Source organism: Elephas maximus, chromosome 11 (genome assembly GCF_024166365.1).
Source record: "Elephas maximus indicus isolate mEleMax1 chromosome 11, mEleMax1 primary haplotype, whole genome shotgun sequence".
Lineage (NCBI taxonomy): Eukaryota > Metazoa > Chordata > Mammalia > Proboscidea > Elephantidae > Elephas > Elephas maximus.
In genome coordinates this window covers 98695603-98721263 of record NC_064829.1, presented here as the reverse complement: position 1 = coordinate 98721263, position 25661 = coordinate 98695603, and the positions used below count along the sequence as shown (strand labels likewise).

Below are 25661 nucleotides of genomic sequence, written 5' to 3'. Positions count from 1 at the left end.
GGGGGTGTGGCCTACATCAGATATAAGTGGATTTTCTGCAAGGCTCGTGGGTTTTTGCTTGCTCTGAATCCTGCAGCTGGCTCTGTTTGTCTGACCTCTGGCTCTTGGGACTTGAGCCAGTAGCTTACCTGTGGTCTTTTCTGCCAATCTTGGGATTCATCAGTCTTCAAAGTCTGTGAGCACGGGCCCTGCTGTCTGACCTGCTGATCTTGGGTTCACCAGCCCCTGTGGCTACCTGAATCAGGAGAAGCCTCCAGTCTGACCCATGGATTTGGGTCATTCCAGCCTCTACAACCACATGAGCCATTTCCTTTATATAAATCTGTCCATATAGATATTTACATGCTTTACTAGAGAACCCAGCCTGAGACACATGGGGTCGCTATGAGTTGGAGTCAAATTGATAGCAACTGGTTTACTGTGCAGTGGGGCTCCTTGTGCCTCCACCTCTGGCTAGTGTGAAGGCAAATATTTCCTTCCAGTAACCACCTCTAATCTGGCGCCATCAAGGTGGCCCTGGACAAAGGGTCTGGAAGATGGTATGAAAATGGGACCCACTGTGGAGAGCCCTGAGGTGACCATGTAGGATTTTTCCCCACCCCAGCCACCAAGAGACCAGAGAGGAATAGACATGAGCAGGACAGAGGGCTGTGCCAGAACCCTCTGGAGTGAGGGTGTCTCTTTACTGAGGTACTCAGTTGTCGGGCATCATGGCGAGGCGGGGGACCTTCGGTGTGCTCAGGTAGGGGGACAGGGCGGAGCTGGCATAGTTCAGGTTGTTGGGGCCAGTGGTGGAGGAGCTGGTGGGGCTGGCAGCCAAGGGTGGGGAGAGGGTGGTCAGCACCACAGCCCCCTCATCCAGGGAGCGCTTGTAGGGGACAGGGGCATCCTCCCGGAGTTCCTGGAAGGCCAGGTAGGCCTGGAATATCTGTGGGCAGAAAAAGGCAGCCTGGAGGAGGCTGGTGTGGGCTGGGCAGTAGCCTGGGAGGGGCATGCTTCCTCTACTATACAATGAAAGGAGCCCAGGTGGTACAGTGGTTAAGCTCGTGGCTGTTAACCAAAAGGTCAGTGGTTCAAACCCACCAGCTACTCCAAGAGAGAAAGATGTGGCACTCAGCTTCTGTAAAAATTACAGCTGTGCCCACCGCTCATTGCACAGAGGGGCTGGCGAATGGGAGCTGATACCAAGCCTTGACACCGAATGCTGGAGGAAGGGGTGCCTTCTATCTAATATGCCCAACATCCCTGAAAAGGCTAGCGGAGGCCTGCGGTACCCCACCCAGGGAAGCTAAGTGACGGTGGGAGCGTTCTAGGCCTTCCACCCCCGTCCTGCAGAGGGTGCCCCCAGGGATGGGCCTGGGGGGAGGGTCCTCACCCAGACAAGGACGGAGAAGAACGTGAAGGTGACGGCAGCCTTGGCACTGCTGCTCCCCAGCAGGAATTCCCGGGGTTGTGCATGCTGCCACTGGTTGGCCAGGAAGCAGAAGCCCACGAACCAGACACAGACCCAGATGACTGCAGGGCAGTTGCAAGGGGAGAGAAAAGGTCAAAGGGAAGGCAGGTTCTGGAAGAGCTGCTGAGGGGTGGGAGGTGGGGCTGAGAGTTTTGCTGCGGGATCTCAGCCAGCTAGTCCCTGCACTGAGCCCTCCTAACGTGAATGGTGGGAGTGGACCTGTGCTGTCCCATAAAGCAGCTCCTCGCCACCTGGGCCACCCCCTGTCTGTTGGACTGTGGTGGCTTGAATGTTGTATGATATTGGAAGCTAGCCCACTGGTATTTTGGATACCAGCAGGGTCACTCATGGTGGACAGGTTCCAATGGCGCTTCCAGACTAAGACAGACTAGGAAGAAAGGCCTGGAGACCTTCCAAAAATCAGTCAGGGAAAACCCTATGGATCACAAAAGAACATTGAGATAGTGCTGGAGATGAGCCCCCTAGGTTGGAAAAAGGCACTCAAAATACATAGTGGCTGCAACAGTGGACACCAATGACAGTGAAGATGGTGCAGGACAGGGCAATGTACATGGGGTCACCATGAGTCAGAGCCCACTCAACAGCAACTAACAATTGTGGCTGTTTAAATTTAAATCGGGTAAAATAAAATGCTTAAAAATTTCAGTTCCTTGGTCGCACTGACTACATGTCAAGTGCTCACAGCCTCGTGTGGCCAGTGGCTGCCATATTGGACAGCGCAGAGAGAGGACAGTCCATCACCCCTGAAGGTTCTTTTGAACAGTGCTGTGCTCCATGACCTTTGAGGACCCTTGCAGCCTTGAGATGCTAGGACTAGCCCAGTGGGGAGGAGGAAAAGGAGGAGGGCCAGAGTTGGGATCAGCCAGCCTGAGAGGAAGGAGCCTGAGGTAAAGGAAGGTACACTTATCTAGCGCTTACTCTGAGCCAAAGGAGCCCTGGTGGTACAATAACTAAGCACTGAGCTTCTAACTGAAAAGTTGGCAGTTCGAAACCACCCAGGGGCTCTGTCTACTCTGTCACATGGGGTCGCTATAAGTCAAAAATCGACACAGCACCCAATAACAACAACGAGCAGGAAGTGGATTTGGAGTCTCTGGAGCCAGACAGACCTGGGTTGAAAATCTGTCTCGGCACTGCACACTCTATGGCCTTAAGTGAGCCTCATCCCTTCTTTGCATTTTTGTCAGAGCTGGGAGGAAACTCCCACCCTGCAGGGCTTTTCTGAGAGGGAATGAGATGAAGGAAGCCTGCGGTGAGGTCGCCATTTCCTATGTGTCAGGCATAGAGTCATGGGGCTCCCCCCGCCTCATCTCATTCACCTCTCAGAAACCCTGTTCTGATTCCCATTTAATAGAGGAGGAGACTGAGGCCTGAGGAGGTTATGTAATTGACCACACAGCTGCTGTGTGGCAGGTCCAGGCTTCAGACCAATGTCTTGCCTTGCACCCACTCTGCCCGTAGCCTAGACAGAGCCTGGCTCGTAGTACTGTTGTTGTTGTGTGCTGTTGATTCCGACTCATGGTGACCCCATGTGACAGAGTAGAACTGTGCTGCATAGGGTTTCCTAGGCTGTAATTTTTATGGGAAGGAGCTCTAGTGGTGCAGTGGTTAAGCACTCAGCTGCTAACTGAAAGGTCAGTGGTTCAAGCCCACCAGCCGCTCTGCGGGAGAAAGATGTGGCAGTCTTCCTTCTTAGAGATTACAGTCGTGGAAACCCTATGGGGTAGTTCAAAATGGACTTGATGGCAAGGGGTTTGGTTTTGGGTTTAATCTTTACAGGAGCAGATCACCAGGTCTTTCTCCCTTGTAGCGGCTGGTGGGTTTGAACCGCTGACCTTTTGGTTTGCAGCCGAGTGCTTAACCTTTTTGCCACCAAGCGTCCTTCACTTCCTGGTACCGGTAGCTTTTCAAGAAATGTTCTGTGGAGAAAGGAGGCAAATGCGAGGGAAAAGCTGGGAGAGGAGAAAAAAAACCAAACAAACCAGTTGCTGTTGAGTCAACTGCAACTCATGGTGACTCCGTACGTGTCAGAGTAGAACAGTGTCCACTCCATAGGGCTTTCAAGGCTGTGACCTTTCAGAAGGAGATTGCCAGGCCTGTCTTCCAAGGTGCCTCTGCATTGGTTTGAACTGCCAACCTTTTGGTTAGTAGTTGAGCGCTTAACCATTTGTGCCACCCAGGGACTGGGGCGTGGGGTGGAGGAGAATTAGCCCAGGGGTCAGAAGAGGTAACACTTATGTTGAGTCTAAAGGGCAAGTAAGAATCCTCAGGAGGAAGAGCGGGTGCAGAGGTGCAGGAGAAGAACAGGACGAAGTTTGGGGCCTGCGTAGCCGCCTCACATCTGGGGACCATCAGACAGAGGCTGGCTGGAAGTTGATGGAAGGGTGGCACGGGCTCTGAGTGGAGGCCCTGGGGCTCACCCGCCAGGATGAAGTCCAGGAGCTGGAAGGCTGTCTTGAAGTGGGAGCCAGCGAGACGGCTCTCGTGAGCATCTATCACAAGGAAGGCCAGGCAGCTGAGGAAGGCCAGAAGGCCGGCGCCCACGGCAAAGCTGCAGGCCGTGGCATTGCTGTTGAGGACGCAGTGCAGCTGCGGGGAGTCTGTCTTGTTCTGGTAGCCGTCAGTCAGCAGGGACGAGAAGACCACCAGGGAGAAGACCTGTGGAGACAGGAGAGTTTCCTGGCCTGGAGTTGAGTGGTCACCTCCTCCACACCGCTTTTCTCCTGGTCCCCTGCCCCGTGCCCAGTCACCTGGCAGTCTCACCCCTCCCCTGTCATCCCTCAGAGCCAGCAGCCTCCATGCCCCGGCACTTTGTCCCTTTCCCTCTTCTCCATCCTGCCTCAGGCCTCTCTCCCCTGGGCCTCACCCCAGGCTCCTCCCCTGGCCTCTCTCCCCTGGACCCTCACCCGAGCCTCCCCTAGCCTCTCTCCTCTGGACCCTCGCCCTAGCCTCCTCCCCTGGCCTCTCTCCCCTGGACCCTCACCCCAGCCTCCTCCAGCCTCTCTCCCCTGGACCCTCGCCCCAGCCTCCACCTTGGCCCCCTGGCCTCCAGTCTGCCCCTCGGTCCATACCCACATGGCCCCAGAAGGGTCCTTCTCAGCTAGAGCAATAAGGGAATAAAAAGTATCTAAATCAGGAAAGAAGAAGTAAAATTATCTCTATTCGCAGATGACATGATCCTATATATAGAAAATCCCCAAGAGTCCACAAGAAAGCTTCTAGAGCTGATAAAGGAATTTAGCAAAGTTGCAGGGTACAAGGTCAACACACAGAAATCAGCTGCGTTTCTATACACTAGCAAGGAGAAATCTGAAAAGGAAATTAAGAAAACAATTCCATCTACAATAACATCAAAGAGAATAAAACACCTAGGAATAAATCTAACCCGGGAGGTGAGGGACTTATGCAATGAAAATTATAAGGCACTGCTGAAAGAGAGTAAAGACCGAAACAGATGGAAAGACACTCAGTGTTTACAGATTGAAAGACAGTATTGTTAAAATGTCAGTACTACCCAGAGTGATCTACAGATTCAACACAATCCCGATAAAAATTCCAACAGCCCTCTTTACTAAATGGAAAAACCAATCCTCAGTTTTATATGGGCTGGCAAGAGGCCCCGAACAGTCAAAGCAGGTTAGAAGAACAAAGTAGGACTCACACTTCCTGATTTCGATTCATACTATACAGCTCCAGTAATCAAAACAGCCTGGTGCTGGTACAATAATAGACACACAGATGAATGGAATGGAATCGAGAGACCAGAGGGGTCTTTCTCCACCCAGCGCTGCCCCCATCCCTCCCCTGCTCAGAGGCCTCCCATGGCTCCCCAGTGCCCCAGGACAGAGTCGCAGCCCTGGAGCCTGGCCATTGAGGCCCCGTGTGGTCTGTGCTCGTCTGCTTTCCTAACGACGTCTCTCACCTTTCACCTCTTACCCCTATTGCCACACCAAACTACAAGTGCCTAGATGAGACATGCCGCACAGTGCCTGGGACACAGAAAACTTCAAGAAGCGTTTGCGAGCATGATGCTTCTCTCAGCCTCCAAGCTTTGCCCTCTGCCCTCTGCCTCTACTCTCTCTCCTCCCTCCCAGCCTGGCCAGTTCCTGCTTTTTTTTTTTTTTTTTAAATATTATGAAATATTTAAAATAAACAGAAAAGCACGAAGGGAAATATAAAACACCCAGGACCTACTACCCTAGGAGCCCTGGTGGTGCAACCGTTAAGAGCTCAGCTGCCAACCTAAAGGTTAGTGATTCAAACTCATTCAGTGGGGCCATGGAAGAAAGTCTTGGCAATCTGCTTCCGTAAAGATTATAGCCAAGAAAACCCTGTGGGGCAGTTCTGCTCTGTAACACATTGTGTCCTCACGACTCAGAACGGACTCAATGGCAACTGGTTGATTGGTTGGTACCTACTATCCAGAATTGACAAATGTTAACATTTTGCTTCCCCTCAGCCCTTTGGATCTTTTTTTTTTAAGCAAATACAACATCACTGATATGGTAACCCCATCCCTCTCATCTGTGCACACTGTAGTATAGCTGTTTGTGTCTGTGTTTCTGGAATGTTCATTTATTAAATGCTTACAGTATGACGGCCACTGTTTGGAGCACTCTATGAATATTAGCTCGCCCCACCCTTTCAGGGAGTGGGTACCGTTACCCCTTGTTTTAGATAATGAAACTGAGGCACAGAGAAGATAAAGAATTGCCCAAAGTTGGTCAGCTGGTACGTGGTAGGGCCTGGATTTAAACCAAGGCAGTCTGGCTTCTGAGTCTGTTTACAACCCCTCACTCTACTGCCTGATGGTGGTGAAGTGGTTAAGCGCTCAGCTGCTAACCGAAAGGTCAGCAGTTCGAACCCAGCAGCTGCTCTGTGGGAGAAAGATGTGGCAGTCTGCTTCAGTAAAGATTAACCCATATGGTCAAGTCCATTCCGACTCATAGTCACCCTACAGGATAGAGTAGAACTGGGTCATAGGGTCTCCAAGGCTTTGGCCTTTACAGAAGCTGACTGCCATATCTTTCTCCCATGGAGCAGCTAGTGGGTTCAAATTGCTGACCTTTCTGTTAGCAGGCAAGCACTTAACCACTGCACCGCCAGGCAGGGCTCCTTCTGTGAAGACTTGCAGCCTAGAAAATCCTATGGGGCAGTTCTGCTCTGTCCTATAGGATTGCTATGAGTTGGAATTAACTGCAATGGGTTTGGTTATTTTTCCCTACTGCCTGGTGCTAAGCTGAACTCCTCATGGGAAGGGGCTCAAATATTCAGGTCCAATTACTTGTCCCAGATGGTCACAATGCAGCTTGGGCAGACATGGAAGGGACTGGTGTGTGGGTGGGCCAGGGGGAGTGGGAGTTGGTCCAGGAAGGCTTTCTGGAGGAGATAGTGCGAACAAGGAGTCATAAAGGGTGAGGAATTATCCAGCAGAAAGTAGGGAAGAGGCCCTCTGGGGAAGGCTCATGCAAAGTCATAGGTGGATGTGAGAGGTTGGGTTTGGGAAAATGAAAATCATTTATACTGGAGCAGGGCCCAGATTGGGGGAGGGGTAGTGGGCAGTGAGGAAGGCGTCTGGAGAGGTCAGCCAAATCCAGAAAAGCTAAGGAATGTGGACATCGTCTGGAGGGCACGGGGAAGCCACGGGAGGGCTGTGAGCAGGGGAGGCAGAGGGTTAGCTGTGGGTGAAGAAAGACCCCTCCAGGGCTGTGCAGAGGTGGGTTGGAGGGGGTGAAACTGGAGGCTGGGACCTGGGGTGGGTGAGGTTAAGCTTTGAGCGGGAACTGGGGTCATGGGGCTGCATTTAGAAGGTAATAAGGGGATATGGGGCCCTGGTGGGCAGTGGTTAAGCATTCGTCTGCTAACCAGAAAGTGCGCAGTTCAAATCCACCAGCCGCTCTTTGGAAATCCTGTGGGGAGTTCTACTCTGTCCTGTAGGGTCGCTATGAGTCGGAATCGACTTCACAGCAACGGGTTTGGTTTTGGTTTTCTGGTAAGGGGATATTAAGGTCCTTAGGTGACAGAAATGGCTTGCACTCGACTGCTAACCTAAAAAGGAGCACTGATTGCCACCACTATCACAAAACAGTATGTGTATAAATTTTTGAATTAGAAATTAACTTGAGCTAAAAACTTTCACCTAAAGCACAATAAAATTAAAAAAAATAAAAAGGAGGCCTGGTGGCACAAACGGTTAAGTGCTCAGCTGCTAACTGAAAAGCCGACACTACAGACCCATCCAGCAGCTCCCTGGGAGAAACACCTGGCAATCTGCTCCCATAAAGCTTACAGCCTAGGAAAGCCTTTGGGGCAGCTCTACTCTGTCACATGGGGTCGCTATGATTCAGATTCAACTAGACGGCACCCAAAACAAAAGCTAAGCTAAAGGTTGGTGGTTTGAACCCACCGCAGTGCTGCAGAAGAAAAGGCCTGTTGATCTGCTTCAGTTAAGGTTACAGCCGTGAAAACCCTACGGAGCTGTTCTACTCTGTAACACATGGGGTTGCTGTGAGTTGGAACTAGCAACAACAAAGGGGACTTTTATTCCCTGGATGGTGCAAATGGTTAATGTATTTGGCTGCTAACAGAAAGGTTGGTGGTTCGAGTCCACCCAGAGGCACTTCCCAAGGGAGTCCTGGAGATATACCTCTGAAAAATCAGCCACTGAAAACACTATGGAGCACAGTTCTCTAACACACATGAGATCACCATGAATAGCAATCAACTTGACTGCAACTGGTTAAGAGGACATTTGAACTGGCCCTTAAAGAATGAAGTGTTTTTCCTGCTGACAGGAAAGGGAAGGCAGGGCAAACAGCATGTGCAAAGCCCAGCTGCAGCCGAGTGGGGCTTCTTTGGGTATTGGGGAGAAATTCCATCTGAGGGGTCCGGTGTGAAATGAGGCTGCAAGTGTGGGCAGGAGCAAGACCACAGAGACCTTGAGCGCCGGAACGGTCTGCACTCAGAAGCCATGGAAAGTGACATTTCTTAATTCAGTGTGATTTTATGCATGGAAGAGATCTGAACAGGGGAGGGCCAGGGTCAAACCTGCGAGTGAGAAATCCTCTGGGGCTGCACGACTGAGGGATCAGAGCGGGACAAGACAAGAGGCCACCAGGCCAGGAGTCAGTGGAAGGATCCAGGCGAGCAAGGCTGAAGCTGGAGCCCCGAAGAGCCCAGTGATATTTAGGACATAAAATCGGACTTGGTAATTGATTGAACCTGGTGATGTTGGGCTGTGGGAAAAAGGGCGCTGAAAACTGCCCCTTCGTTAGAATTTGAACTTCTTGGGACAAGGTCCCCATGGGATCCTTCTCTTTGCCCCCAGCACCCAGCACCTGACTGGACCTCGTACGTGTGTGTCGAGGGAATGAATGACTTTGGCCCCTTCTTCCTTGTTCTTGTCCTGCCCTTCAGAGTGGGGACAGGGCAATGGCCTTGGCAAATGGCCAACCTCTAAACTCTACTGTCTCCATCCATTCTCCTCTAACCTTTGCCTTAATTTCCTGCTCTCAACAATATCAAGCACTTCAACATTAATCAAAGGAAGGAGTCCCTGGGTGGCACAAATGGTTAAGTGCTTGACTGCTAGCTGAAAGGTTGGTGGTTCGAACCCACCCAGAGGCCCCCTGGAAAAAAGCCTTGGTGATCTGCTTCTGTGAAGAATACAGCCTTAGGAACTCTATGGGGCAGTTCTACTCTGTCCTACAGGGTCGCTTTAGGGTCACTATGAGTTGAAATTGACTTCACGGCAATGGGCGTGGTTTTTGGTTTTTTCATCTTTACGGGAGCAGATTGTCAGGTCTTTCTCCTGCCACGCCACTGGGTGGGTTCGAACCACCGACCTTTCTTTCAGTTAGCCAAGTGCTTAACTGTTGCACTACCAAGGCTCCTTAATGAAAACTTCACAATAATTAAAACTAAATAATGAAAATAGAACATTTAAAAATATGTGGGAGCGTTAGCCAGAGTAATACACATCCATGATCTTATTGGATCCTGGGAGGCTGCGAGGACTCTTCTAGCTGTTCCGAGGCTGAAAACCAGGTCCTTGGAAGGGCAGAGCCTTGCCTGCTGGTCAGATGCAGAGCCAAGTCCAGGGCGGGTGAGCACATCGATCAACTGCGAGCCCATATCCATTTTACCTGTGCTACTTCCCTGGCACCTGGCTCCAGCCCCATGTGGTGGCTTATATTAATTCCTTTCTGTTTCTCAGGTGATAAATGGAAGCCGTTATGGTGCAGTGGGAAGAGCCAGGCGCACCTGATTTCTGCCACGTACCAGCTGTGTGGCCTCAGGCCAAGCTTGCACCTCTTAGAGCCTCAGTTTCCCTGTCCTTGTGCGCCTGGCAGAGGTGGCATGTGGGGGCAGGGTCTTAGCACTAGTAGGTGCTGAGGAAAAGAGCAGTTCTGGTGACCTGCCTAGGGGCTCTTGTGGAGCAGTGGTTAAGCACTTGGCTGCTAACCAAAAGGTCGGTGGTTTGAACCCACCATCCACTCTGTGGCAGAAAGATGTGGCAGTCAGCTCCTATAAAGGTTACGGCCTTGCAAACTCTATGGGGCAGTTCTACTCTGTCCTTTAGGATCACTGTGAGTCAGAATCGACTGATGCCTACTGGGTGACCCGCTCAAAGAGGGGACATATTCTCTCAAGGTCGGCAGCAGTGCAGCGGGGAGTTGGAGTCTACCCTCCTGACTTGCAGGTTTGGGCTGTCTGTCCACTGAAACCTTGGGCTGCAGCTCGAGCCCAGGGCACGTGGGCGGGAGGCTCAGCTGGGCCAGAGGGACCTGACCCCCTGCAGTCAGAGTCCTCCCTCCCGCCCCCTCCAGTCCAGCCTCTTTCCATGCCCTCTCTGGCCTGTCCCCAGGGAGTGAGCAAAGATTCATCAGTTAAGACACCAGCTGGCAAGCAGCAGTGAGAAGAACAAAAGCACCAGCTGCCCACAGACTCCCTGCTGAGGGGCCAGGCCAGGGGGGAAGGCAGCGAGGGCGGAGGGAGGGTAAGACAGAGGCGGTGGGCAAAGTCCGTGACCAAAACGTCTGGCAAAATCTCTTGGCCCTTCTCTCCCTCAACCCCACCCCCTGCCCCCAGCCTGTCCGCACCAGCTGGGCCTCTTTCTCCCTTGCCACCCGCCCTGCCTTTCCAGGGTTTGGAGACGGGTGGAAGGATCCGAGTTGGACTTGCTCACCAGCTTGGTGATCGTCCCTGGGCAAGTCATTCCACTTCTGTGGGCCTCAGTTTTCCCTTGGGTCAAAACCAAAACCAAACCCGTTGCCGTCATGTCAATCCTGATACATAGTGACCCTATAGGAACAGAGTAGAACTGCCCCATAGGGTTTTCCTAGGCTGTCATCTTTACGGAAGCAGACTGTAACATCAGTGGAGCCGCCAGTGGATTCAAACTGCTGACCTTTTGGTCAAACTGGGGTAATAATGCCCATGTCATAGGGTCGTGGTGAGGAGTAGGGGAGATAACACCATAAGGAGCCCAGAGCTGGGAGGTGGTGTTGCTAATTCCCCTCTTCTCTGGGTGAGGATGACAATGGATCCAAGTCCCCATCTCCCTTTCTTGTTATTGCTGGGTGCCGTGGAGTTGATTTTCGACTTATAGCAACCTCATGTGACAGGGTAGAACTGCCCCATAGGGTTTTGTAAGCTGTAATCTTAATGGGAGCAGATCACCACGTCTTTCTCCCGAAGAGCCCCTGAGTGGGTTTGAACTGTTAACCTTTCAGTTAGCAGCCCAACACTTAATTGTTTCACCACCAGGGCTCCTTCACACAGACATAGGGTGACCATGTGAGCTATTGGACAAACCAGGGCACTTTTGAGAATGAAAGGTGGAGCTACTGATAACTATGCCAGAACTGGCCCTGGGGAAACCAGGGAGTGTGTCACCCCATATGGACGGCGTGTGACCCTGCCAGGATTCAGGTTTCAGAAGGAGTAGGGAGGAGAGATGCTGGGTTTGATTCAGGGTACCCCACTTACCCACATGGCCCTGACTGAGTTCCCTCATCTTCCTGAGCCTCAGTTTCCAATTCTGTCAAAGGAAGCGGCAGCTTAAAGCCCTGAGTCACAGCTCTACCCCCTCAGGCACTGAGGTCCAGAGAGGAGCAGCAGTCAGCCCAAGATCACACAGCAAAACTTGGACTGAGTGAGGATTTGATCTCAGGTGTTTTGTAGTTCCTGGGCGGTGCAAAAGGAGCCCTGGTAGTGCAGTCGCTAAGTGCCGGTTGTTAACTGAAAGGTTGGCAGTTCAAACCTATCAGCTGATCTGCAGGAGAAAGACCTGGCAATCTGCTTCCATAAAGGTTACCTTGGAAATCCTATGGGGCAGTTCAACTTTGCCCTATAAAGTTGCTACGAGTTGGAATTGACTCGATGGCAACGGGTTTTGGTTTGGTTTGGGTGGTGCAAAGGGTTAATGTGCTTGGCTGCTAACTGAGAGGCTGGTGGTTCTTATCCACCCAGAGGCACCTCAGAAGAAAAACTCGATCTATTTCCAAAAAGTCAGCCATTGAATACCCCATGGAGCACAGTTCTACTTTGACACTCATGAGGTTGCCATGAGTCGGGGTCTACTTGACGGCAAATGGAACTCGTGGTCCTGACTCTTCAGGATTGTGTTGTTGGGTGCCATAAAGTCAATTCTGACTCACACCAATCCCATGTGACAGAGAACTGCCCCATCGGGTTTCCTAGGCTGTAAACTTTATGTGAGCAGATTGCCAGGTCTTTTCTCCTGCAGAGCTGCTGAATGGATTTGAACCACCAACCTTCTGGTTAGCAGCCAAGTGCTTAACTGTTATGCCACCAGGGCTCCTCAGGAATGTGGTAATGATTAATAAATGAACATATGAAGAGCCCTTGAACCCAGGGCTGGGACACAGGGAGCATTCACCATGTGGTATTTCAGGTGTTCATTCCATATTCTCTTCTGCCTGGGCTTCTTCCTAGCTGCCCCAGCTCTTGCTCCTCTCCTCCTACACCCTTGTCTGAGAGGTGGAACATGAGAGGGCTTTGGCATCTCACAGACCTGATGGTGAATTCCAGCTCTGCCTCTTACTCTGTGACCTTACTCACCGATGTCCAACAGAACTTTCTGTGATGACAGGAATGTTCTAGATCTGCGCTGTCCAATACAAGAGCCACCAGTCACAGGTGGCTCCTGAGCACCTGACATGTGGCCAGTGTGACTGAGAAACTCAGTTCTTTAGTTTTAATTAGTTGAAACTTAAATATAAACAGCCACATGCAGCTTGTGGCTACCCCATTGAAAAGCGCTGCCTTAAAAAATCGTTTAACTTCTCTGAGTCTCATTTTTCCATCTCAAAAATGGGGCTCATAGCACCTAATCTAGAAGGTTGTTATGATCAGAGTTATTAACAAGTAGTTAGTATAGTCGGAAATCCCTGGGCGACTGAAACAGTTAAGCACTTGGCTACTAGCTGAAAGGTTGACACTTCAAACCCACATGGTGGCGCCTTGGAAGCCAGGCCTGGTGACCTACTTCTGAAATGTCACAGCCTTGAGGACAATCTAGGGCAGTTCTACTCTGCACACATGGGGTCGCCATGAGTCAGAGTCAACTCAAGGGCAACTAACAACAACCACAGAATAGTTCAGGGCCCAGGACAGGTGCACAGTAAAAGGTGGCTTTGTCTCCCCAGCTGACCCCTCCCTTTCCCCCTCCCTTTCCCCCTACTCCTTCTCACACTGTGTTTGACACTTGAGAATTCCTGTTTCCTGTTACCCTGTGGGGCAGTTAGGCCCCAGGAGGGCCTCACCCCTGAAAAGATCCGCCCCATGGTCTTTGGCCTCTTCAGAAACCGAACAGCCTCACTGTCAGCCAGGTCCTGAAGGCTTTCGGGGACGTGCATGGCAGCTGCTCTCCTTCTGGGGCCCAGGGAGGCAGGGTCAAGTGTGCTGTGCGCTGCCTGCTGGACTGTCCAGATGCTCCAGGCCCCCCTGAGGCACGGAAGCTGCAAGACAAGAGAGAATGGTGGGATGTTAAAGTCAGGAGTATGGGTAAGGGGGCTCTCAGGGACCCCAGGAGTGGGGAGGTTTGGTGCAAAGGGGCTGCCAGAGGGTTTAGGAGTCAGGGTGAGGGATGAGGAAGCTGTTGGGAATTCCATGAGTGGGGTAAGAGGGCTACTGGGGTAAGAGAGCTACTGAGGATTTCAGAGATGTGCAGGGTGAGGGTACTGCTGGGAGTCCCAGGAGTGGGGGGCATGGGGTGAGGACACTGCCAGTGGTCTTAGGAGTCTGGGTGTGCAGTGAAGGGACTGCTGGGGGTCCCAGAGGTGGAGGTGCAGGGTGAGGGGAACCAGGGAGAGGAAGTGGGGAAAAGGGCTGGAATATTTGGGGCCCCTTAACACATGAGCCAGAGGTCCCCTCTGTGAGAGGATCCAGGTGAGATTTTCTGGGGAGTGAAGGGGGCTAGAACAGAGGTCAGAAACCCTGAGAGGTCTGAACCAGAGGAATCTTTTTCAGGTTTTGCGGTGACAGCACCTATAATGGAAAACCCAGGCATCTGAGGGTATATTTTAGAGTGTCCCTGTGATTTGGGGTTATTTCCCTAGAATAATGGCCTCCCCCGAGGATTCAGCTCCGTCTTCATATAAGTGCACTTCCTCAGGTTAGGGGTCAAGACCTTAGATTTGTGGGGAACATGGCTACAGAAGAACTGGGCTGTCCCCTCAGAACTAGGAGGACATACCTCCGGCACAAGGCTACCTTCTTAGAATCGGTAACTCCCCTTTAAGGACGTGGAATGGGGGTGATGGGGTTTGGGGTGACGCTCCCCTACAAGGAGCCACCCCTATTCTGGAGGACCGGTGTGCGTCACCCGGAAGTACGCCCTCCCGGTCCCTAGCGCCACCTCAACCTTCTTTTGGTTCCACTTTTTCCCGCGTTTTCGCTCCTCCAGAGCTGATTGGCTGCACCTAAGCACCGCCCCTTTCTTTTCCCGCCTACTGAGGCGCTCACAGTGAGGGGGCGTGGCTTCAGTGGACGTTGGGCGCTCGCCGTTGGCGGGCGGCGCGCGGGAACTGTCCCCAGCCCCACTCTCCCGGGCGGCCCCCCCGCCTCTTTCCCTTTGAAGCACGCGGACAAGGAGACACTGCTGCAGGGCATGCGCCGAGTCCAAAAGCAAGCAGAAGTGGAGCAAGGCAGGCCAATAACGCATGCGCAGTTGAGATAAGGCGTTAGAAATGCCGAGCTCACAAGGACCCAGGGTTGGCGCATGCGTTGTACTGGTGTCTGAAGCCGAACTTTGGGGGCCCAGAAGGCCTTTGTGCACATGCGCAGGAGGCTCAATGACAGTCGCGCGTTGGCTAAGGTGAGGGGGAGGGTGGGGGATTGCATGGCCAGGGAGAGCGGCCTTGCACCCCCGATGTAGTCTTTCCGAGCATCTCCTATGCTTCCAAGATTCGCCTCGCCGCCTAGACCCCACAGAAACCAGTTGTACCCCTACTGGGTCTCTGAGTCCGCAAAACGCCCCTGAACCTAATGACCTATGACCCCTGCCTGGGATGCAGGCCAACTGAGCAATATGACAGAGGACATGCTACAGGGGCTTCGAGGCTGGCAGATGGGCTCTGAGCTCTGTGAGGGGAAGACATAGAGGTGAGGGAGCGCCTTTCCCCCAGATGACCTTTCATCCGTGCCCATTCCTCTCGTTTAGGTTCCAGAGAAAGGGTCTGGCCATGCTGCATGTGGCCCGGGGGGTCTGGGGGTCCAGGGTCCGGGTCTTGCCCGCGCTCCTCGGGCCCCCCCGGGCCCTGTCATCGCTGGCTGCCAAGATGGGGGAGTACCGCAAGATGTGGAACCCCAAGGAGCCCCGCAACTGGGCCCAGCAGTACCGCGAGCGCTTCATCCCGTTCTCCAAGGAGCAGCTGCTCCGCCTTCTGATACAGGTACCGACAATCCCGGGGCCCAGACCCTGGGGACTACGACTCCCACCAAGCTTCGCGGCACGAGGGCCCTCCGTGCTATGGAAGGCTGCCCCGGTGCCTCCTGGGAGCTGTAGTACTCAGATCCCCTCCTCGTCCCAGGTGTAAGTGAGATGAGTTGGAACCAAGGGAGAAAACTTCCCAGGTGCAGATGTGGGATTGAAGTTTGGACCTAGATAGTTCTGGAAGGCTGGATAAGTCACTTTTTGGGCCATGGTTTTACCCTTGCAAAATGGATATAATAGTCATTATTATTGCTACTATTTAATAATATAATTTATAATATAGTATTTAAAAAAACAAAAAACAAAACTGCAAACCCATTGCCATCCAGGCGATTCCGCCTCATAGTGATCCTACAGGACAGAGTAGAACTGCCTCGTAGGATTTTCAAGTAGCTGCTGGTGTATTCGAACTGTTGACCTTTTGGTAAGCAGCTGAGCTCTTAACTACTGTGCCACCAGTGTTCCTAATATAGAATAAACCCTGAAACCAAACCAGTTGCCAGCAAGTCAATTCTGACTCATAGTGACCCAACAGGACAGAGTAGAACTGCCCCATAGGGTTTCCAAGGAGTGGCTGGTGGATTCCAACTGCCGACCTTCTGGTTAGCAGCTATGATTCGCCATGGCTTATAATATAATGTAATTTATAATATATAATATAGTATATATTTTTTATATATAATATATATGTAATATATATAAAAAAATATATAATTTATAATTTAGTATAAACCAAAACCAAACCCAGTGCTGTCAAACCAATTCTGAGTCATAGCGACCTTATAGGACAGAGTAGAAGTGCCCCATAGAGTTTTCAGGGAGCACCTGGCGGATTCGAACTCCGACCCTTTGGTTAGCAGCCATAACACTTAACCATTACGCCACCAGGGTTTCCATAATAATATAGTATAGCACTGCATAATATAATATGTTGCTGTTGTTAGGTGCCGTTGAGTCATTTCTGACTCATAGTGACCATGTGTACAACAGAAGAAACACCATGTTGTCCTGCACCATCCTCACAATGGTGGTTATGCTCGAGCCAATTGTTGCAGCCACTGTGTCACTCTATCTCGTTGAGGGTCTTACTCTTTTTTGCTGACTGTCTACTTTGCCAAGCATGATGTCCTTCTTCAGGGACTGGTCCCTCCTGATAACATGTCCAAAGTATGTGAGAAAAAAAAACAAAGTATGTGAGATGAAGTCTCACCATCCTTGCTTCTAAGGAGCATTCTAGCTGTACTTCTTCCAGGAAATATGATATCATATAATATAACGTGACATGACATGATATGACATAATAACCACAAAGTCACAAAGCTATAATGACAATTATTTTCATGCTGTTTGAGCATATGGCAGGCATTGTACTAAGTATTTTGCATGTATTATTGAATCATCAGGATGACCTAGTGAGAGAGATACTGACATCATCCTTATTTTATAGATGAGGTAACTGAAACACACAGAAGGAAAGTGACTTGCCCAAGGCCACGTAATGGCGGGATGCGAACTGAAGTGGTCTAATTCCAGAACAGGGCCAGGACTAGTATGGGGTGGGTGAGGCACTTGCATGATCCTAAGAATGGCTGCATGAGAGCCCTGGTGGTGCAAAGGTTAAGTACTCAGCTGCTAACCAAAAGGTTGGCAGTTTGAACCCCACCTAGCAGCTCTGTGGAGAAAAGACCCAGCAATTTACTTCCATAACTATTATATAGCCTAGGAAACCCTATGGGGCAGTTCTGCTCTGGCATATGGGATCGCTGTGAGTGGGAATCGACTCGATGACACCCAACAACAACAAGAGTGATTGTACCTTAGGTGCCTCATTTATCTCCCTTCAATACTGGTCCCGTTCCAGAGCTTGAGCACTTAACTCCGCCATTGTCTTCATACCTGTCAATACTGAGCATTATTGTTCATTCATTTAACAATTATTTATTGAACACTTGCTGTTTGTATTAAGTCCTATGCTAGACTTTACACACGCATTTGTTACTAGTTGCCATCATTCACTTCCAACTATGGCGACCCCATGTGTGTAGAATAGAACCACCCCATAGGGTTTTCAAGGCTATGACCTTTTGGAAGCAGATTGCCAGTTCTTTCTTCTGAGGCACCTCTGTGTGGGTTCGACCCACCAACCTTTTGGCTAGTAGTTGAGTGCTTAACTGTTTGCTTCACCCGGGAACTCCCCTATACACACACGTATGTTGTTGTTCTGTGCCTTCAAGTAGATTCCGACTTATAGCAACCCCATGTGATAGAACAGAACTGCCCCATACAGTTTTCTAGGGTGTAATCTTTATAGGAGCAGATTGCCAGGTTTTTTTCTCCCATGGAGCAGCCAGTGGATTTGAACTGCTGGCCTTTCAGTGAGCAGTCGAACACTTGAGGATTGTGCCACCAGGGCTCATTATACACACCCATATTAAAAAAACCCATTGCCATCAAGTTATTTTGACTCATAGCAAACCTACAGGACAGAGTAGAAACTGCCCCATAGGGTTTCTAAGGCTGTGATCTTTATGGAAGCTGACTGCCACATCTTTCGCCCATGGAGTGGCTGATGGGTTTGAATCAGGGTTCCTTCACGCACATGTACATTCACATAAATATATACATACACACACGTATAATATGGACACGTAATCTCATCAAATACTCACTGCAGCCCTCTGAGAAAGAAGGTATGATCCTCTTTTGCAGATGAGAAAACTGAGGCTCAGAGAGGTGAAGCCATTCATGCAGGGCACTGAGAAAGGAAGCATAAAGAACTTGTTAAATGTGTGTGCTCTGGAGTCCTCCCTGACCTTGGGAAGTGAATCCCCTGATTCTTGGTTTTCCCATATGAAAAGTGGGGGTTATGATTCCATCAACCTCCTCGAATCCTCTGGAGGAAGATATGCCGGCAAACAGTGCCAGGCCCACAGTAAGCTTTGTGTGAATGTTAGTCAGCGTGTTAGTTTCCGTGGGCTGCTATAACAAAAATATCACAAATTAGGTGGCTTAAAACAACACAGATATATTGTCTCACAGCTCTGAAGGCCAGAAGTCTGAAATCAGGGTGTCGGCCACTTTGATTCCTTCTGAGGGCTCTGAGAGAGACTCTGCTCCAGGCATCTCCTAGCTTCTGGTGGTGGTTGGGAATCCTGATGTTCCTTGGCTTGTAGATACATCAGTGTGATCTCTGCCTCTGCCTTCCCTCTGTGCCCCTTCTCCTCTTTCCTTAGGACACCACTCATGATCAATTAGGACCCACCCTACTCCAGTATGACCTCATGGTAACATCTTCAAAGACCCTGTTTCCACACAGGGTCATATTCATAAATACACAGGTTAGGAGTTCAACATGTCTTTTTTTTTGAGGGGGAGGGGATGCAATTCAGTCCATATAAGTGTCAAAGCAGACACTTGAACCTCTAGCTCTTTAAGTCATCTGTTTTTCACTATAGCAGTCTGCCTCAGTTTCTTGGTCAATAAAATGGGTGTACCGTCTCCCTTCAAAACAAAACAAAATGAAAAATCAGGGCTCTGATAGTGTATACAGGTTGTAAGAGAAAGAATTCCTCTTTGTCCCCTTCCCCCTGACCCCTGGCTCTGGGACAAAGAAGGGGGAAGGAGAAAGAGACCTAAACAGAAGCCTTGCCTCCTGAGGTAACAGGAATTCCACTCCAGTCCGGCAGAGAAGGCAGCTTTGGAGGAGTTCTTGGCCCATGTGGAGTTCTGCACTTTGTTCCACTACCACGAAATCCTGGACCGGCTGCAGGTGAGGACGGGGGGCCCCTCCAGGCCTGTCATGCTTGTTCTCTCTTTCGTTTATTCAGCAACTATTCACTGGGTACCAGCTTGGAACCTGGCCCTGTCCTAAGCATCCTCAGAAGTGAACAGGGAAGATGAAGCCATGCCTTCATGGAGCCAACATCCCAGTTGGGGGTCCTAAACCCAAAACCAAACCTGTTGCTGTCGAGTTGATTCTGACTCATAGTGACCCTATAGGGCAGAGTAGAACTGCCCCAGTGGGATTCCAAGGCTGTAATCTTTATAGAAGCAGACTGTCATATCTTTCTTCCATGGAGCAGTTGGTGAGTTGCAACTGCCATCCTTTCACTTAGCAGCCTAGCACTTAACCAGGGCTCCTGTTGCAGAGAAAAGGAAAAAATAAATATAAAATATGATGCCCAGTAGTGGTAAGTGCTATAGAGAATGATAAAGCAGAGCCGAGGATAGAGAGGGATAAGACGGGAGCCTGCTGTTGACAGGGTGGTCAGGGAAGGCCTCCCTGAGGAGGTGGTATGTGAGGTAGGATGCAATGTCCCTATATTCATAAGTCCTTTGTGAAAGACTGTGGAGGAGGGCACAGACCAGACACTTGTAATGTCATGATCAGCAGGCGTTTATTACTTACAGAATTAATGTGACAGGAATGAGTAGAACAGCATACGTCATCATCGAAGTTACGCTCCCATCCACAGGGTTAGATTACATCCAAGCGTGCCCCAGTTCATGTCTTGGGAGGAGAACACCTAAATTCCTCTCCTAGGATTAAATACTAATCAGAAAGCCATGTCTATGTGGCAAACAGCATGTCCAGAGAATAGATAGGGTAAGGGACAATAAAAGGGGGTAGTTAAAAGGTAGTAATAAAAGTGGGAGGCCCCCTGCAGGCAATGGATATCATTTACTGCCCCTGTTCAGGCTATTCTAAATTTAGTGGCACATTTTTTAGAGAACAGCCCTTCCTCCTTTACCCTATTTAGATGGTTTAGTAGAGTTCTGGGTTTCTTCAGAGGGCAAACCTCCCCCTAAAGCACATATTTTACTTTGTGTCCATTAGCAGCTAGGGAGTCAGCAAGGGAGAAATAATATTGCACACCTGTGCATCCAGCATAAGCCCTGAAAGAGGTGAGGGAATGAACCTAATGGATATGTGGGGGAGAAAGGTCCAGGCAGCGGGAACAGAATGTGCAAAGGCAGGACTGCGCATAGAGTGTTGGAGGAGCAGGGAGGGGAACAGTGTACTGGAGGAGAGTAAGTGAGGGGGAGAGGGCAGGACATGAGGGCAGAGGGGCCAGATTGTACGGGGCCAGATTGTACAGGGCCTTGTGGGCCACAGTGAGGACTCTGCTTTGACTCTGAGGAGGTGGGAGCCATGGGAGGGTTCTGAGCAGAGAAGGGACATGAGCTGACTGAGGTGTTAACAGAATCCTTCTAGCTGCCGTGTGGGGAACAGCCTGTCAGAGGCAGGGGAAGCAGAGAGGTCTGTTCAGGAGGCTGTTATATTTTTTCAGGTGAGAAATAATGAAAACTCTGACAAGAGTTATAGTAGTCATTGTTAGTTGCTGTCAAGTTGATTCTGACTCAAGGCAACCCCATGTGCGCAGAGTAGAACTGCTCCATGGGGTTTTCAAGGCTGTAACCTTTCGGAGGTAGATCTCCAGGCCAGTCTTCCGCGGCACCTCTGAATGGGTTCAAACCGCCAACCTTTTGGCTGATAATTGAGGAATGACTAGTAGTACCAGGACTCCAGTATAGCAGTGAAAATGGTGAAAGGTGGTCGGACGCTGGTTATGGTTGGAAGTCTCGGAGGCCTTTGCTGATGTACAGGATGTGGGATGGGGGCAGTGGGAGAAGGAGAGGAGTCAGGCCTCTAGGGGTCTGGGCCTGAGCTGGAAGGTTGGAGCAGCTGCTTAGAGATGTGGAAGACGGCATTGGGAGGGAGGGGGCAGATCTATGGGGAAGACTGAGAGCTCCGTTTTGGATGCAGGAATTTGAGCTGCCTGGTGGTATTTTTTTTTTTTGGTGGTAGGGTGGTTAAGTGCTCGGCTGCTAAATGAAAGGTCAGCAGTTCAAACCTACCAGCCGCTTTGTGGGAGAAAGATGTGGCAGTCTGCTTCTGTGAAGATTACAGCCTTTGAAACCCAGTGGGGCAGTTCTACTATAGGATCCTATAGGGTGGCTCTGAGTTGGAATTGACTCAAAAGCAACAGGTAAAAGCCTGGGTGATGCAAGTAGTTTGCAATTGACTGCTGAGCTAAAGGTTGAAGGTTCAAACCCACCCAGCAGCTTCATGGAAGGAAGGCCTGGCAATCTGCTTCCATAAAGATTACAGCCAAGAAAACCCTATGGAGCAGTTCTACTCTGCACACATGGGAGTGCCATGAGTCAGGTGCTGACCTCAAGGCAGCTAACAACAGCAACAACAACAAAAAGAGACAGCTAGAGAGACCAAGTTAAATTTGTGGGTCTAGAGGTCAAAGGAAGGGGTCTGGACTGAGGAATCACATGGGAGCAGCTAACCCATTGCCATTGAGTCGATTCCAACTCACAGCAACCCTGTAGGACAGAGTAGAACTGCCCCATAGGGTTTCCAAGGCTGTAATTTTTTTTGTTTAATTTCTACTTTTTTTTTTTTAATTGTTCTTTAGATGCAGGTTTACAGAACAAACTAGCTTCTCATTAAACAATTAGTGCACATATTGTTTTGTGATATTGGTTACCAACCTCATGACATGTCAACGCTCTTCCTTCTCCACCTTGGGTTCCCTATTACCCGCTTTCCTGTCCCCTCCTGCCTTTTAGTCCTTGTCCCTGTGCTGGTGTGCCCCTTTAGTCTAATTTCGTTTTATGGGCCTGACTAATCTTTGGCTGAAGGGTGAACCTCAGGAGTGACTTCAGTACTGAGCTAAAAGGGTGTCTGGGGGCCATACTCTTGGGGTTTCTCCAGTCTCTGTCAGGTAAGTAAGTCTAGTCATTTTTGTGAGTTAGAATTTTATTCTACATTTTTCTCCAGCTCTGTCTGGGACCCTCTATTGTGATCCCTGTCAGAGCAGTTGGCGGTGGTAGCTGGGCACCATCTAGTTGTGCTGGACTCAGTCTGGTGGAGGCTGTGGTAGTTGTAGTCTATTAGTCCTTTGGACTAACTTTCCCCTTGTGTCTTTGGTTTTCCTCATTCTCCCTTGCTCCCGATGGGGTGAGACCAGTGGAGTATCGTAGCCAAGGCTGTAATCTTTATAGAAGCAGACTGCCACATCTTTCTCCCATGGAGTGGCTAGTGGGTTGAAACCATAGACCTTTCAGTTAGCAGCCTGGTACTTAACCACTGCACCACCAGGGCTCCTTGTAGGAGCAACTAGGTGGTACTAGTGAAATCATCAAGGGAATTAGTGTAGACAGAGGAGAGATGAGGCCCTGGGACTGAGCCCTGGGGTGCAGCAGCATTGTGAGTCAGGAAGAGGAACTGGAACCAGTAAAGGGGATGGACCAGCAGCAGCCAGAGAAGCAGGCAGAACTCCAGAGAGAAGGGTATCTGCATGCTGAATTCTCACCATCCTCTTCCTGCTCCTCCCAGCATCCTACCTGTACCAGGGGCTCCCGAGACCACCCTCAGATTCAGTGTTTCACTAGAAGGACTCAGAGAACTCAGAAAAACCATTACACTCATGGTTACAGTTTATTACAGTGAAAGGATACATATTAAAATCAGCAAAAGGAAAGGCAGCAAAGGGAAAAGGTGCATAGGAACAGGGCCCAGGAGAGAGCAGGAGTGAGCTTCCACTTGTCCTCTTACCGTGAAGTCATGCGGTCAGTGCTTTAATTCTCCCAGCAGGGGTGTGTGATGACATGGTTGGAGTATTGTCAACTAGGGAAGCTTACCCGAGCCTGTTGTCCAGGGTTTTTATTGGGGGTCAGTTTTGTAGGCATGGAGTGCTGTCTTTGTTATCTAGGGTTGCTATAACAGAAGTACCACAAGTGGGTGGCTTTAATGAACAGAAATGCATTTTCTCACAGTTTTAAGAGGCTAGAAGTCTGAATTCAGGACATTGGCTCTAGGGGAAGGGTCTCTCTCTCTGTTGGCTCTGGGGGAAAATTCTTGTCTCTTTTCGGTGTCTATTCCTAGGTTCCTTGGCAATCATGTGACGTCTGTCTTCCCCTCTATTTGTGCTTGCTTGCTTGCTTTCTTAATCTGCTCTTTTATATCTCAAAAGAGATTGATTTAAGACATACCCTATAGAACTGCCCGGTAGGATTTCCTAGGTTGTAATCTTTATGGAGGCAGGCTGCCATATCTTTCTCCTGTGAAGTGGCTGATGAATTCGAACTGCTGACCTTTCTGTTAGCAGCTGAGTGCTTAACCATTGCACCACCGGGGCTCCTTTTTGGTTACCAGCTAAGTGCAAAGCATTTGTGCCATCCAGGGCCCTCCCTCCTTTCTTTCTCTCCCTCAATCTAGTAACTTCAACTAAAGAGAAAAATAAAGCAAGAGAGTAGGAAATACTGGAGACGGTGTTTTTTGCACCTTTATGTAGGGTGGTCAGGGAAGGCCACACTGAAGAAGAGACATTTGAGTAGAAGCCTGAAGGAGGTGAGGAGTGAACCACGTGGAGATCTGGGGCAACACTCAGTGCAAAGGCCCTCAGGCAGGCAGGACTGTGCATGGTGCCCTGAGCAACAGGAAGGAGGCCAGTGTGGCTGGAGCCGAGAGAGCGAGGGGAGTAGGTAGGAGGTGAGAACAGAGATGGAACAGGGCAGATTGTGTGGGGCCTCCTGTACCACCGAGGGAACTTGGGCTTTGGCTGTGAATGAGAAGGGCGTCAACCAAGGTCTCTGAGCAGATGATGGGCTTGAGGGACTCTGCGTCTAACGAGCGCCCCCTGGTGGCAATGAGGGGAACAGACTGGAGGGGCAGTGGCAAGGACTGGGAGAGGCTGCAGTAGTCTAGGTAGGAAACAGATCGCCTGGCCTTTCTTCTGAGGTGCCTTTGGGTAGACTTGAGTGAAAGTGGCAGTCGCGGAGGGGGTAAAATGGTCAAATTTGAATGTGGTGTCATTTGGAATTGTTGATGGGTTGGATGTGTGAGAAAAAGAGAAGTCTGGGATGACCCCAGGCTTGGGGGCTCCTGGAAGGATGGAGAAGACTGGAGGGGACGACGACGTGCACATTTGGTGCAGCATGTCAAGACCTCGGCATGGAACCTAGGTGGCTTGAGAGACCGGTCAGACGCCTGTGTGAAACTGCTGAGTGTAGAACTCAGACGAGATGCTGGGACTGGAGACAGGAATCCTGGAGTTCTCAACAGGCAGATGGCAAACAGTTTGCTTTCGGCTATAAACTGAAAGGTTGGCAGTTGGAACCCAGCCAGTGGTGGTGCGGAAGAAAGGCCTGGTGATCTGTTTCTGTAAGAATTATAGGCAAGAAATCCCTATGGAGCAGTTCCACTGTAACGCGTGGGCCACCGTGAGCTGGAATTGACTGGATGGCAGTGGGTTTGAGGTTTTGTTTTTTTGTTCTGCAGATGTTTGTGTGAGGCGCTGTGCCCAGTGCTGAGGCTTCACTGATGAGCAAAACCAGAGTGCACCCTGCCCTCGGGGGGCTGAATTCACATGGTGGGGACTGCAGGGCCTCCAGTGAGTGGTTAAGTTCAGAGCTGCTGGTGGCGAGGGGTGAGGCTCTGTTCAGCCTTATGACAGAGCTGACCTTGGTTTCTGTACCAGCTCTCTGTGAAAACTGGAAAAAGGCACCCCTTTCTCTAGCCCCGCATTGTCTAACAGAGCAGCTGCTAGCCACATGTGGCTATTTAAATTTAAAACAATTAGAATTCGGTAAAATTAAAAGTGCTGTTCCTCAGCCATGCTCACTGCACTTCACGTGCTCAGGAGACGTCGGTGGCCGGTGGCTCTATACTGCACAGCGCAGATGCAGAACATTTCCATCACTGCAGGAAATTCTACTGGGTGACATTGCCCTAGACCCTTCATTTCTGTCTGAAAAGTGACTGTACAGACCTACAGTGTCTACAGCGTGGATGCTGCCCCTTAGATGCGGCACCCTTGTGCAGTGTACAACCTGCCCAACCACATGGGGTGGCCCTGCTCAACCTAGGCAATGTTGTTGTGCATGATGTAAGGAAACGGTGCTGGAACAACAAGACTTGCCATGAAGCAGGAGCCCCTGCTTTGGTTTGCGGAGGTTCTGCTGCTGAGCAAATGCGAGGATATGACCAGCAAAACAATTCCTCTTCCTTCCTTATGATGTACCTGAACTCTGTCCAAAGGGCTCAGACTACCGTTTTCTGTGCCCCATGTTAACCCACTTGTTGTCGTTAGCTGCCGTCGAGTCAGCCCCCGACTAATGGCGACCCCACGTGCAACAGAAAAAAAATGCTGCCTGGTCCTGCGCCATTCCCATGACGGGTTGCAGGTTGGACTGTTGTGATCTGTAGGGTTT

General features: G+C 50.4%; 2 protein-coding genes across 3 annotated transcripts in view; one reads left to right on the top strand and one right to left on the bottom strand.

Annotated features, from left to right (window-relative positions):
- Positions 1-694: 694 nt before the first annotated feature.
- SYNGR4 (synaptogyrin 4) lies at positions 695-14242 on the bottom strand. Its single transcript, XM_049901566.1, has 5 exons — positions 14196-14242; positions 13264-13458; positions 3895-4132; positions 1376-1515; positions 695-928 (listed from the first exon to the last, which is right to left on the bottom strand). The coding sequence occupies exons 2-5, from the start codon at positions 13354-13356 to the stop codon at positions 695-697; spliced, it is 705 nt and encodes a 234-aa protein (XP_049757523.1). The 5' UTR covers positions 13357-13458; positions 14196-14242.
- A 178-nt stretch (positions 14243-14420) lies between these two features.
- Positions 14421-25661, top strand: part of TMEM143 (transmembrane protein 143) — a 38052-nt gene continuing 26811 nt past the window's right edge. Inside the window, exons 1-3 of one of the 2 annotated variants that reach the window (XM_049900950.1) lie at positions 14546-14816; positions 15162-15393; positions 19099-19203. In XM_049900950.1, the coding sequence (XP_049756907.1) occupies positions 14689-14816; positions 15162-15393; positions 19099-19203 (465 nt within the window). In that variant the 5' untranslated portion in view covers positions 14546-14688. Of the gene's footprint in view, positions 14817-15161; positions 15394-19098; positions 19204-25661 lie in introns of both variants that reach the window. The other variant, XM_049900951.1, reaches the window with a different exon arrangement.